This window comes from Diplodia corticola (assembly GCF_001883845.1).
Source record: "Diplodia corticola strain CBS 112549 chromosome Unknown scaffold5, whole genome shotgun sequence".
NCBI classification, from domain to species: Eukaryota; Fungi; Ascomycota; class Dothideomycetes; order Botryosphaeriales; family Botryosphaeriaceae; genus Diplodia; species Diplodia corticola.
In genome coordinates, this window is record NW_017971484.1 from 295599 (window position 1) to 308892 (window position 13294).

Genomic DNA, 13294 nt, shown 5'->3' on the forward strand with positions numbered 1-13294 from the left:
CTTGCACATCTACTAATCACTTCCGCGACCACTGGCGCGCGGGAGGGACGACGCGTAAGTATTACTGTACGCACGAACACATCAAAAATCATCCCCCTCCTCTTTTCCTCCAGTCCCACTGCACCATCAACTTTTACGGTCCGACACCGGCAGACATCACACCATTGTCTCCCCCGGAAAACTTTTAAGGTTCTACCTAGGCGAGTTTCTTGTTCGCTCTACCCCCAACGAGCTACCCACGTACACAATACATGCATAGTACAGGAAACGTGCGCACAAGCCGACGAAGCCGGTTCCCAGTTATTTTAGCTTGCGCGTCCGTGGTTTTCTCCCTAGGTTGCCGAAGAGGATCAGTTGCCGACAACCGACGGATGACGCCCTACCGCATTAACCTAGCGTGCAGCGGGATCATCCTCACTAAAAAAAACACCTTGCCTTCTTACGTTCACGCATTATTTCACTACAGCTTTTCCCCCTCCCACCTTCATCTGCACTGTGGAGAAGAGAAAACTATCAGTGATGCGCAGCGGTTTTCCCGGAGTAATGCAGAGACAGAAGAATCAAGAAGCACCATTTCCCACCAGCAACCTCCTTTTTCGGCGGAGAATCGTCATAGACTGGTTATGAGAAATCCCGTTGTTTCACCATTTCTCCGCAGCAGATTCCCCGCCCACCCGCCTTCTTTCCAGCTCCCCTTTGCTGCTGACCGTTCTTCGTACATAACGTGCTCATTGATCTCGGCTACAGGCGGCGAGAAAGGGTCCTGTGGCTGGCATGTACAGCCACGCGTTTGATCTATATAACATGCTAAATACCCCACGACTCGCTGGCTTCAAGGAAAAGTCCGCAGGGTGCGCACTTCTCTGACTTGGCTTGTGCTTGGCTTGTTGCTTCTCCCTTGTTCCTCACTCTTGGTTTCGGCCGAAGATGTTGCAGGGTTGCAATGCACTACCTGACTCAATAGTTCTCAAGAACGTGGACGACGACAAGCGCCGAGACTACCCGCACGGAAGAATCGAGGGCGAAGAGGAGAGGTAGAGAGACCGGGCGTTCACTCGATCGATTGTGCTAAGTGCACTGTCCTCTCACCTCTCCTTCTTTCTGCACTACCACCCCACATTCCCCCATCCGTTCATCACATCGACCGCGTTCGTTTCAGCTACATACCTAGGTTCACCGTTCATAAGCGGTATGCACGATCCACCTCCCCACCTATTGTACACTTCATCCCAGACAACAAATTATACAAGGCGACCATGTGGAGTACAATAATATACCTACGCTCCGACAAAGAGTAAGAAAGATCTCAGCCGTCAGGGTCAACGCTGCTGCACAATACGCATCACTGGGTCCTGTCTGATTCAGCCTGAGCTGATCCTGTCTGATTCAGTCTGATCCGATCCAGTATTTCTTGTGGCAAATAGATGAAGACAAAAACAAGCGGACGGACGCGGCGTGCCGCGGCATAGCGAGACACAGCCTCGAAGCGACACGAGGCAATGCTCGATCAGATGCGTTATTAATCGATGTGGTGGCGTGGCGAGGCGCGGCGACGCCGAAGCGGAGGGAAGACAAAAAAGTTGACAGAAGGAATGTTGTCACGAGGTGATGTTGGAAGAAACAGGCGATGGGACGATTGGCGAATACGAAGGAAAACTGGTTCGATGTTTCTATTGCTCGGTAGGCGAGTCAGTGGGGAAGGGTTCAATATGGGTAGGGCTGACGTTGGAGGAAGGGAGGAGTCGAATGGGGGTAGTAGTATTCCCATTTCTGACGGCTTGGCGAGGGTTGACATGCAATGGTGTTGGTCTCGTGAAAGAAGCGTAGAAAGAACGACAAAGTATATAGTGCGTACGCTACGTGATCTACCTCCCAAAACAATCGCTGCACAGAAAACCATGTTTCCCGCCCTCATCAGTATCGCGAACCAAACCACTCCCCAACCAATCGATGCCATGCTTCCACCCAGTAGCTACATCCATCTCAAAGCTCCTTCACCCCCTCCTCGTCGCCCTCCTTCCCGACACCTCCTCGACCACCCGTTTCCTCACCACGGCCAACCCACCCATCAACAACCAACCTCGCGACGTTCTTCCCCGCCAGCGCGCTCGTCTCCATCGTGCTAATCAGCCCCTCAATCCCACTCGTATACCACAACCCCTCATCCAACCGCACCTCTTCAAACGTCACCCGCGGCCACTCATACGGATAGCTATCCCACACCTTCCGATACACCCACGTCACGGAGCCCCTGCGGCCCGCCGCATCCTCCCCCACGTCGCTCTCGCCGTCGTCAAACTCCGTCCGCACGCCGAGGATCTTGGCGAGGAAAGCGCCGGAGACGGGGGCGGGCGAGAAGATCTTGTAGAGGTGCTCGCGGCGCGCGGTGCGCGGGTGGCGCACGGTGCGCAGCGTCGAGATGGAGAAGAAGCCCGCGGCGCCGGCGCGCGAGCGGTTGTCGTCGGGGCTGGTGCCGGGCGCGTCGTCGGCGCCCAGCGTCGTGAGGACGACGCGCGGGACGGGCGTGCCGGGGGCGAGGTTGAAGGCGGCGGGGGAGAGGCGGTGCGGCGACGCGAAGAGGGTGACGTGCAGGCGGACGTAGGGGATGGCGTCCGGGACGTGCTTGGGGGGGTGCGGCGTGAAGGTGATGTTGGCGAATTGGTAGGGGGCGGCGAGGATGACTTCGTCGAAGGCTTCCGGGGCGGCGGCGGCGCCGGTGGTTGCGGTCGAGGGGGTGAGCAGGTAGGTGCCGTCGGCTTGCTTGGCGAGGGCGGAGACGGTCGTGTTGAGCCGGATGTCGTGGGTTGCGGCGGTGGCCATGGCGGCGAAGATTTGCCAGTTGCCGCCGTCGATGCTCATGGCGCCGTCGGTGGCCATGCAGACCATGGAGATGAGGCCGTTGACGAGGGCGAGGTTTTGGGCGTAGTTTACGCGGGTGCTGTGGGGGCGTTTGGTTGGCTGTTTTGGCTTCTGGCATGTCGAGAGTTGAGGCTTACCTTGCCTGCACCACATCGTGCGCAAAGGCTTCCCCGATCCCGTTCTTCCTCAAGAACTCGGCTCCCGTCGCTGCGGATGCGTCCACCAGGCCCAGCTCGTGTGCTATTTCTGAGATGGACGTCCACGGGAAATGCGGGGCATCGTACATGTTCAGGAAGGCACCGACCGTCTTCTTCATCAACTGCATGGTGCGAATCGGTGCGAGCCCGTACTTCCACAGCATCTTGGCCTTGTCCCACCAGCCCATGTCATCCGGGGTGGTAAGCACGAACTGGTGTCCGTCCCACACGCCCAGCAAGTCGCGCCCTTTGTCGTCGTCATCCTCCCCTTCGACGGCGATTGCATCGCCGAGGCCGTCGGACGACAGGTTGAAGCGCGCCGCCGCGTCCACGAGAATCTGGTTTACTTGGACGAAGATGCTCGCGCCGAGCTCGACGGGCATGGAGGGCACATCGTACGCGTGCACGGTGGTCGAGCGCCCGCCGATGTAGGGCGCCCGCTCGAAGACGGTGATGTTGGTCGCGATGCCGGCCGCTGATGCGTACCCGGACAGATGGTAGGCAGCGGATGATCCGCCGGCGCCAGCGCCTGTGTCAGGATGTCAACCGTCAGCCGTCATGCGATGCATGGCTCGACGTGGATGGGAGCTTGATGCGGGCAAGCGGGGAGCTGAGCTGCTGCCTGCGTACCTATGATGGCGACCCTTTTGGCAGGGACGCTGGCGGCGGAGAGATGATCCTGAGGGCTGCTTGCATCGTGGCAGCTTGCGTGATGAGCGAATAGGCAGGAGGCTGCCAGTAATGCCAAGTTGCGCAACATGGTGTCGTTGCTGTTGGAGCTAGCTTCCGGGGTTGACGCGGAGCTCGAAGGAAGCTGACGTGCGCTTTGTGTTCGAGACAAACTATCGAGGGATCAATCTGGGAATCCCCGGACTTCGCAGATGGACATTGCACTGCAGCCTACAGTGCGACCGCCAGCTTAAATAGCGGATGATCAGGTGAGAACAAGAGGGGACAGGATGCGGAACATGCGGCGGAGGCGACCAGCAAGCAAGCAAGGGTCCGCATCCTGACTCGTGTTTGGCCCGTGCATTTCTGCTGCATACGTCGAAGACAGGTATATCATGCTCTCTGCGGATACAGTATAAACGCCTGTGTCCACCAAACCGCTATGTACGCGAAATAAAAACTATGCAGACTCTCGCCGCTGCCTTCTCTTAGTTGCCCTCACTACCGAACTCCTTGGTCCAGTCCGCATTTCTCGTGAGGTCTTCCCCGCTGACAGTGGGTCTTGAGCTCTTGATCGCCTTGATGAAGTCCTTCAGCATGAGCGGAGGCTCCAGCAGCTGGTCAGACTCAACATCAGTCCACTGCATCTCCATTGCCCCAGCGTCGCCCGGCGAGCAAGGGGTGAGCTTGTCCTGACCGTCCACCACAACCTGATGAAGAAGTCAGTAAGAGAACCTCGCGGGGTCGGGTGCACCTGCGTACCTTCTTGTAGTGCGTTGCCGTCTGGATCTTCCGCACTGGCTGCATCAGCGCATCTTGCACGGCGATGCTGATGTCGCTACCGGAGTATCCCTCGCTCAGTCTGCCAAGCTCCCTGAAGTCTTCAGGCTTCAGCTGGCACGGCGTGGTGCCGACTGCAAGCTCGAACATCTTCATTCGTGCAGGAAGATCGGGCAAGCTGATATGGACACGTCTCTGGAAACGTCTCCGGATGGCCGCGTCGAGCTGCCACGGAATATTTGTTGCGCCAAGGATCAGGACGCCCTTCGAGTCCTTGCCAACACCATCCATTTGCACCAGGAGTTCGGTCTTGATGCGTCTCGATGCCTCCGACTCACCCTCCCCGCGAGGACCGCACAGCGCGTCAATCTCATCAATGAAGATGATTGACGGCTTGTTCTCTCTTGCCATGTTGAACAATTGCTTGACCAGACTATGCATGGATTAGAATTGAACTGTAAAGGGAGGGGAATTTTGGCAATCTGGCCTTACCGTTCACTCTCGCCCATCCATTTCGAGACCAGATCACTGCTGCTGACGCTGAAGAAAGTGCTATTCGCCTCGGTGGCGACTGCCTTGGCCAAGTAACTCTTACCAGTACCGGGTGGGCCATACATCAAGATACCTTTCCACGGCTGCCTCTTGCCCGTGAACAGGTGGGGGAACTTGATGGGTAATATCACCGCCTCCTTCAGCGCCTCCTTGGCCTGGTCCAGGCCAGCAACATCTTCCCATCTGACGTTCGGTTTTTCCGACAGGATGGCGCCAGCGAGCGCACCGCGCAGCTTCTTGGAGTCGGCGTCTTCCTCGTCGTCCCCACCCTGGCCCTTCCCACTGCCACCAGCGACCTTGCCGTTGGCGCCTATCGCGCCGGGTTTCTTTTGGTTGTTGGTGTCATTCTCGGCAAGGTGGTTCTTGAGCTTTTCGGCGCGTTCCATGTACTCGCCCACCTTGGCGCGGATCATCTCCTTCGACTTTGCATTCTTTTCCCACTTCAGCGCCAGCATGAACAGCTCGAGAGCCTGGTAGTACATCTGGTAGGCACTTTCATAGTCGCCGTTGGTGTCCTTGTCGATTGCCTTTTTGACCACGTCGATAGCGCGGCCGAGGAAATCGGTGCCGCTCATTGTGAGCTCGTGAAGTCGGTTCGGCGTTTACGAGTGGGTTGCGCTTCCGATGTCGCTGACTGCGTGGCACCAAATGCGACCGGGGTTGATAGGATAACTGTGCTGTGTCCGCGGTCGTTGAGGCTCTCGTGTCTGCAGGTTGGTGCAGCAGATGTCGGCGTTTACAGAGCGATCAGCGGGTGGTTGCTATGGCAGCGATCGAGGCAGAGCTGGAGCGCAGGTGCTGGGAAGGATACGCCTGGGAACGTCAGCTATGGCCCCAGAGAAGACGCAAGCAAAAAATTACCGGCGGCGACGCGCAAGGGCACAGATGGGGCGAGGGGCGGGTAGAGTTGTTGCGCTTTGAGCTGGGGCGGCGAGCGGACGCAGAGGCACGCACCCACCAAGGCCGCCGATGTCACCCACTGCCGCCCCGCGAATGCCAAGACCCCAGGCTCTCTCCCTCACCACCGCCCGCCAATCCCCCTCCCACCGCACGCATCCCTTCAATCGCACCTGACACCACCTGCGGAGATGGCGGAGCAGCAGAAGAAGCTACAGGATCTGACCGACGAGTACCAGAAGCTCCAGGGCGGTGCGCCGAACCCACCCTTCATTTTCTACTGCACATGCTAACGCCTGTCGCAGAACTGCAGAGCACGGTCGATGGTCGCCAGAAGCTCGAGTCGCAGCAGCAGGAGAACAAGGGCGTTCAACAGGTTCGCCCTTCTTCATAATTCCCTCACCGACCCCGATCTCACCCGCGTTACCAGGAGTTTGAGAAGATCGCCGACGATGCCAACATCTACAAGCTTGTGGGGCCCGTGCTACTGAAGCAGGACAAGTCCGAGGCTGTCCTTGCTGTGGTTGGGCGCCTGGAATTTATTGAGAAGGAGATGTGAGCTTCCCATCACAGTGCCGCACACTTCACAACTGGCCGAACTCACAATGACTGCAGAAAGCGCATCGAGGGACAAATCAGCGAAATTCAGGAGCGCAGTGAAAAGAAGAAGATCGAGGTTGGTCTGCCTAGCATATCGCGCGCTGGGGCCGAGTGCTGACAATGTATGCATAGATTATCACTCTGCAGACTGAGATGCAGCAGCTGCAGCAGCCTGCCGCCGCATGAGATGGCTCTTAACGAATGAAGGCCACACCCACCAATGGCACCAATCAGGTACTGATTTCAGTGAAAGCAGACCGGGTATGAGGGCACATGTTGGTAGCAGAAATGGGGCACGCAGCCGTACGCACGACGCCGAGTAAAGGCTAAGCACCACACCGTGTCTGCTGAAAGCCGAATAAGAGGTTCTTGAAGGACGAAGTCGGCAGTTTCAAATGCTCCTTCAGAAGTGTCGGAACCATCAGCCTTGGGGGCCTTTACGGATCGACACTGATACCACATTAATTGAAAATCACCCTTTCCACAGTCTTTCCAACCAGGTGATCCATAATGGCAACCATCACCCTGATATCGCCTTGACAGCCCTCCTTCCTGCGTTCTCTTGATGCATGGTCGACTCGATTTGCGGCGTTCGCCCTCGCTTTGGGCGGCGGTGGCCGCTTCCAACCTTCGACAAGCTTGAAGGCGCAGCAGCTTTCCCACTAGGAAGGACGCTCTGGGTGCTTTGTGCCTACCTGAGTTGGAAAGCTTCTCGACAAGCTTCTCTCAACTCTTCGTCGTGCTCCCACCTCTTCTACATCATCGTTACCGGTTCCAATTGCTACCCCAAATCTTCATTGAGCAAGTAGCCATAGCTGCTACCGTCTCCATTCTTTTGCACTTTAGTCTTCATACCATCCCACGACCAGCTGCTGTCGACTTTCTTTTTTCCCCCAACGTCTTCGTTCATCCCACACGCAGAACTCGCTGCAATCTTAACTTCAGTAACCATGGAACCCCTGGGAAGTAGTATCGGGAAGGATGGCGCCAAACCTGACGAGACGAGGAAACCCATCCCAGCCATGGGCAGTTCAAGAGCAGCGGACCCAGCGCCAGCAAAGCCTAAGCCAGAAACTCGTAAACCAGCAAATGCCGAGCCAGCAAATCTTGAGCCACCGAGCGCGGTGCCAGCAGTACACCCAGTGCTAGGAGAAATCCCACGCCTAACAGGACCGCTGCTACCAGAAATCTCGACGCTGCCAAGGTTTCCATCGCCAGCAATGCAACTCCCGGAAACCACGCCGCTGCCACCGCTGGACTTAGGTTCGCCGCTACTAGAAATCCCGCCGCTGCCACCGCTGGACATGGGCCCGCCACTACTAGAGATCCCAGAACTCCCGCCACCAGATTTTCCATTGCAGTTGCTAGACATCGGAGTGCTACCAGACCTTCACTCACCAGAAATCTCAGAATCAGAAGGCTCGCCGCTACCTCAACCTTCATCAGCAGAAGAATCATCGTCAGAAAGCCCAGAACAAGAAAGCTCAGAATCAGAAAGCCCAAGACTGCTGAACTCATCACCACCAAAAACCCCAGAACTAGCGAGTATACCATTGCCAGAAATTCCAGAATCAGACAGCTCGCCGCTACCCGAACCCTCATCAGCAGAAGAATCATCGCCAGAAAACCCAGAACAAGAAGGCTCCGAGTGGGGGAGCCCAAAACTGGTGAATTCATCATTGCCAGAGAGCCCTGGCCCGGCGAATATACCATTACCCGAAAGCCCAGAACAAGAAAGCTCCGAGTGGGGGAGCCCTGACCCGGCGAATATACCATTACCCGAAAGCCCAGAACAGGCGAACTCACGACCACTCACTGATAATGCCAGTCTTCCTTGGACCGATAGTCCGAATACACGGCTGAGTCCGTCTCTCGATTTTTCGGAGCTCAACAGCGAACCGCCTCGGGACAATAACAACACAGACAATACCAGGTTCCCGCAATTCTATGCATTCAACGTCGACATCGGCGAAGACCATTTGACTCACGGCCCCGACAGCGAAACCATCACGGTTTGTTTTGACACGAGAGGACTCGACGACATCCTCCGACCTACCGTGTATCAACCCCCGGGGAATATATCGAAACAGGCTAGGGACAGTGGACCCAAATGGAAAAGGGATAGTGGTCTCGGGACCCCCTCACCTACTACTGCGTATCCACCCCCTGGGGCTGTGAGCCAACATCGTGCCTACTCCCTCGGCTGCCTCGAGGACCGTATCGAAACCCCACCCGACACCCCTTCCTATGCCGCGTGGTGCCGCTGGTACCGCCGCAAGTCTCGCCGGTCTCGCATGAATGAGGAGAATTGGAATGAGGGTATAATACGCGGGGGCAGCGACGGTGGCTTTGAGATGCCTGAACTCATTTGGTATCCACCATCTGAGTCGGGACCCGAGACGGCCGCCGACGGTGGATCCCAGATGGTCAACGGCATCAATCCCGAGACGGCCGCCGACAGTGAATCCCAGACGTCCACCGGAAGTGAGTACCAGACGGCCACCGAGGGTGAAGCTCAGACGGCCACCGAGGATGAATCCCGGACAGCCACCGAAGGTGAATTCCAGACGGCCACTGAGGTTGAATCCCAGGCTGGCGCCGAAGGTGAAGCCCAGACGGCCACCGAGGGCGTAGCCCAGACTGGCGCCGAGGGTGAACCCCAGACGGCCACCGAGGATGAAATCCAGACGGCCACCGAGGATGAAATCCAGACGGCCACCGAGGATGAAGTCCAGACGGCCACCGAGGATGAAGTCAAGGCTGGCGCCCAACAGGTATCAGTGTCCACTCCTAGTTCCACTAAATTCCCCAAATCCAAGGCTTGCCCAAGACCCCAAGCCTCAAGACGTCGAAGTCCCTAAGCGTCAATATTTCAAGGCTAACCAAGATGCCGAGGTCTAGGCACCCCCTCCTCTGCTACCCTGGCGAACGAGGGCGAAGAACCGTCTGCGTAGTATTTGGGGACATGTGCGGGACTTCCCGCGTGACGCTGCTGTTTTCACGATCGAGTGCGTAAGGGCCACTGGGCGCTGCTGTATTACGACGCTTGAAGTCTTGTGTCCTATTGAGCCGATCTAGAATGGGATATTGAACTCCCACTAACTGCCTATAAGGGGGTGTGGATAGGTGTAGTGTTGGTAGCTACATAGGGAATAACGCCGCTGTGCTCATTCGTTCTCACACAAGTTGACCTCTGGTGCTTTGCGTTGCGTTTGCAGTGATAGGTCCGAGTATTTGGTGGAGATGCTGCGCGTCATTCACATCGATAGTTGAAGAAGGCGTCTATACCCAAACATTTACCTCGTGCTCGGAAGGCAGTTTGTTCCGCAGCACTGTGTGGCCGCCGATTGGAACGGGGAAATGTAACACTTATGCTCTGCCTGAGGGACGTCGATTCAAGCTATTTCGTCACAGAACTGACCTTGACGTAAGCCTACCATTGAACCTTTTAGTGTCAAGCCATTAGAGACCGGATCGCTAGTAAACGAATATGAAGAAAAGGCGGCAGCAACGAACTTGCTCTTCAATTACAAATGGAACGCCGTCGGCGCGATACTCTGGAATGCCTTGTGGCCGAAATCCCCCCCATGTCTCAGAACTTTTCCAACAGGATTTCAACGATATTAAAAATCCCATATCAAACCGCCTTGCGTTGCAGTGGGCACCGGCAAACAAGTATCTTGGAGAGTTTCAAACCTGCCTTTCCCGCAATGTAGGGAGGAGCAGCGCCAGTCTCCCGACACGAATCGCCACCTGACTGGCAAGTGTGGTCTCCCCCAAGACTTTGGACGTCAGCGTGGCCTTTGTTAGAGACTGATATCTTGATGGCTCTAGCACTGAGCTGAAACGACGAAGAAGGTTACCCGCTTGATCCGTGCACCGGACAGCATCGTTCATCAGTCACGCCCAGCCCTCTCAAAAGCGGCGTCCCTGTGGACCAAATGTTCAACGATCCCCCCGTTTTTGTATTCTACGTCCGAGGCCACACGACGCTATGACAGCAGCAAGAAGCCACGGTACCACGGGTACGTCGCGGCGCAGGACGTTACACTGTGGACGATTGTCCTTGCTGGACGGAGCTATACGTATATGTACAATCGGGTAATTGCCTTCGTCTGCCCTCAACGTGCTAGCTATATCTGCTGTGTGGAAAACCACCGTCTCGAGTCTCACCAGTGAGCTACTAACAAATCGGGTATAAACAGCAACAGCTAGCCGCACCGCGTTCAACGACCGGGGAAAAATCATCTCAGTTCACGGCATCCCGAACGCAATTCCCAGTTACCCAAAGCCTATTTAACTACCCACCCAACCGCCTTCCGCCGTCCGCCGTCCACCGTCCCCCACCCGTCATCCGCCATCCGTCCCCACCCACCCTTCCCCAAAAGAAAAAAAATCACGTATACCACGTAACCTCCGGCACCTCATCCAGCAGCACCCAGCGGCCCAGCTCGCGGCGCTTGTACGCGACGGGGTCGTGCAGCGAGTGGGTGCGGACGTCGCGCCAGAAGCGATCGAGCCCCACGCCCGCCGCCGTCGCGCGGCTGCCCGTGACTTCAAACACGCCGCTCGTCACCTCGAGCCCGACGTCGGTGGTGACGACCTTGACGGCGGCGACGAGTTCCGCGAACTCGCCGCGCTGGCGGGCGGTGAGGCGGGGACGGTTGTCGGTGCGGTGCTGGTGGGCGACGTCGATGCGGGTGAGGGTTTCGGCGCTGCTGTCGTGGGGCAAGGCGACGTCGATGTGCGTGTCCGTGTCGCGGTGGCCGTGGTGGTTGTAGGCGGCGTAGAGCTTGGAGGCGGCGTGGCCGGCGCGGTCGGCGAGGGCGTCGGCGGCGGCGAGGCGCGCGTGGAAGTGGCCGTAGCGCTCGAGCACGTAGAACTCGTCGAGCGGCGTGTCCTTGGCGTCGCTGCGCGTGCCGCCCGTGACGTACGGCCAGGCGCGCGTGGATTTGCGCGTGTAGGCGGCGGCGGCGTCGAGGGCGCCCTGCGCGATGCCGAGGTAGAAGTTGGAGAAGATGAGTTGGATGCTGTGTTTGTAAATCGTGGTTAGGGTTTGCGGGTTCTCCTGTGTGTGGGAGTTGGGGGGGGACGTACGTTGGTAGGAGTAATGTGGCGTATGGGATGCCCAGGACGTTCGGGTTTGGCTTCCTCGTGCTGGCGTCCCAGCCCAGGGCGTCCGACCACGGCACGACGACGTTGTCGATGCGGACGCTGCCCGACTCGGTCAGGCGCAGGCCGATGTTGTCCCAGTTGTACGCGAACTGGATGCCGGGCTGCTCTGTGCGGACGACGGTGAAGATGTGGTCCTCGCCGGCCGGGGCGCCCTCGAGCACGCCCTCGAGGACGGTGAGGTCGGAGATGACGCCGCCGGTGTTGAAGTTCTTGAACCCGTTCCACACGAGCGTGTCGCCCTCGGACGTCACCTTCAGGTCGTTGTCGCGCGGGTTGACGGCGCCGCCGAGGAACAGGTTGTTCCCAACGATGTACTCCTGCAGCGCCTCGGCCTGCTCCGCCGTGCCCACCACATTCGCCGTCGTGCTCCAGAGGAGATGATAGCCCAGCAGCATGCCAATCGATCTGTCCACCAACGTCAGCACAGAAAAAAAAAAAAAAGAAAGACCACGCCCACTCACCCATCTCCCTTCGCAACCTCCCTGACAGCCTTATATCCCACCGCCCACGGCTGGCCTCCACCCCCGTACTGCCGCGGCCCCAACACCTTCAGCAGCCCCGAATGCTTCAGCAGCGCAATCTCGGCCCGCGGCGTCTTGTTCTCGCGGTCGCGCTTCGCGGCGTCCCGCGCGAGCACCTCTTTGACGTCGGCGGCGCGGTCGAGCCACTCGTCGGCCGACGAGGGCAGGACGGACCATTTGAACCGGTATTCTTCGTAGATGGCCGGGTCGGTGGCGGGAGGGGGGATGCCCCCGCCGTGGGTGCTGTGGCCGTTGATGATGGTGGCCATTGTTGCGAGGGTATCAAGCAGGAAAAACGGCAAGGTATAAGGCGGGGAGGCGTGGGAAACTCAATTGGCGACCGATTGAGAGTCAATGGCTGGTGGAGGGGAAAATACAACAAGTTGACGAGCGAGACGATTGAGCGGAGCGGGGGAGGGGAAGAAAAAAAGAGGACAGGGAAAGCTGCAGGCAGGCAGGTAGGCCAGCTATAACTACCCGGGGCTGCGGGTCCGGAGGGAAACAAGATGCATGACAGCAGCGGAGCTTGCATGGGCGTAGCCAGACAGAATGTCGCGATTCCGCCCAAGCATCGCGAAGCGGGGGTGTGCAAAGCGATCTGCGCGGCGTCAAGTGCGCGTTGCAGCAGCTCCCCGCCCTGACTCCTGCTTTGTGATAAGCCCCACCGCGGGGAGCGGTCGGTCAATCGGGAGCTTGCGGGCGAGACGTTGTGCGCGTTTGGATGTCGCAATCTCAGCCGTTCCTGACATCAGAAACGGTGTCGTGCTCGCCACGTGATTTGCCTGGTTAAGTAAGCTGCTGCACCTCCATAACTTCGGCGCTCCCGCTGGCTCGTAATTGCTCCTGCCTTGGGTGTGTTGACATGGCCATCTTTGTCCGCGTAAAATCGAGCCAGCTGAGTATTTCTAGTCATTGATCCGTCTTGAGCCACAGACAATGCTTCCGAAGTACCATGTCTAGAAACAAGATACTTCGAGTGATGGCTTGAAATTTCACCATACCACGCCATTTTTGCCAATCGATGGGTGATGAATCTAATAGTGC

The 13294-nt window shown here is 57.7% G+C and overlaps 5 protein-coding genes across 5 annotated transcripts; 2 read left to right on the forward strand and 3 right to left on the reverse strand.

The window, feature by feature from the left end:
* Positions 1 to 1983: 1983 nt before the first annotated feature.
* BKCO1_500097 (prenylcysteine lyase) lies at positions 1984 to 3816 on the reverse strand (the record flags this gene model as incomplete). Its single annotated transcript, XM_020276923.1, has 3 exons — positions 1984 to 2938; positions 2997 to 3585; positions 3687 to 3816. 3 exons carry the CDS (start codon positions 3814 to 3816, stop codon positions 1984 to 1986), a joined length of 1674 nt encoding a protein of 557 aa, XP_020134007.1.
* Positions 3817 to 4213: 397 nt separating this feature from the next.
* On the reverse strand, positions 4214 to 5632 carry BKCO1_500098 (vacuolar protein sorting-associated protein 4; the record flags this gene model as incomplete). The annotated part of the gene is made up of 3 exons (XM_020276924.1): positions 4214 to 4435; positions 4488 to 4938; positions 4998 to 5632. 3 exons carry the CDS (start codon positions 5630 to 5632, stop codon positions 4214 to 4216), a joined length of 1308 nt encoding a protein of 435 aa, XP_020134013.1.
* A 513-nt stretch (positions 5633 to 6145) lies between these two features.
* BKCO1_500099 (prefoldin subunit 6) lies at positions 6146 to 6740 on the forward strand (the record flags this gene model as incomplete). The annotated part of the gene is made up of 5 exons (XM_020276925.1): positions 6146 to 6206; positions 6260 to 6330; positions 6385 to 6509; positions 6570 to 6630; positions 6687 to 6740. The coding sequence occupies 5 exons, from the start codon at positions 6146 to 6148 to the stop codon at positions 6738 to 6740; spliced, it is 372 nt and encodes a 123-aa protein (XP_020134014.1).
* Positions 6741 to 7504: 764 nt separating this feature from the next.
* Positions 7505 to 9415, forward strand: BKCO1_5000100 (uncharacterized protein; the record flags this gene model as incomplete). Its single annotated transcript, XM_020276680.1, has 1 exon — positions 7505 to 9415. The coding sequence occupies one exon, from the start codon at positions 7505 to 7507 to the stop codon at positions 9413 to 9415; it is 1911 nt and encodes a 636-aa protein (XP_020134057.1).
* A 1535-nt stretch (positions 9416 to 10950) lies between these two features.
* BKCO1_5000101 (thermophilic desulfurizing enzyme family protein) lies at positions 10951 to 12519 on the reverse strand (the record flags this gene model as incomplete). The annotated part of the gene is made up of 3 exons (XM_020276681.1): positions 10951 to 11584; positions 11652 to 12134; positions 12191 to 12519. The coding sequence occupies 3 exons, from the start codon at positions 12517 to 12519 to the stop codon at positions 10951 to 10953; spliced, it is 1446 nt and encodes a 481-aa protein (XP_020134056.1).
* Between the last annotated feature and the right edge of the window lie 775 nt (positions 12520 to 13294).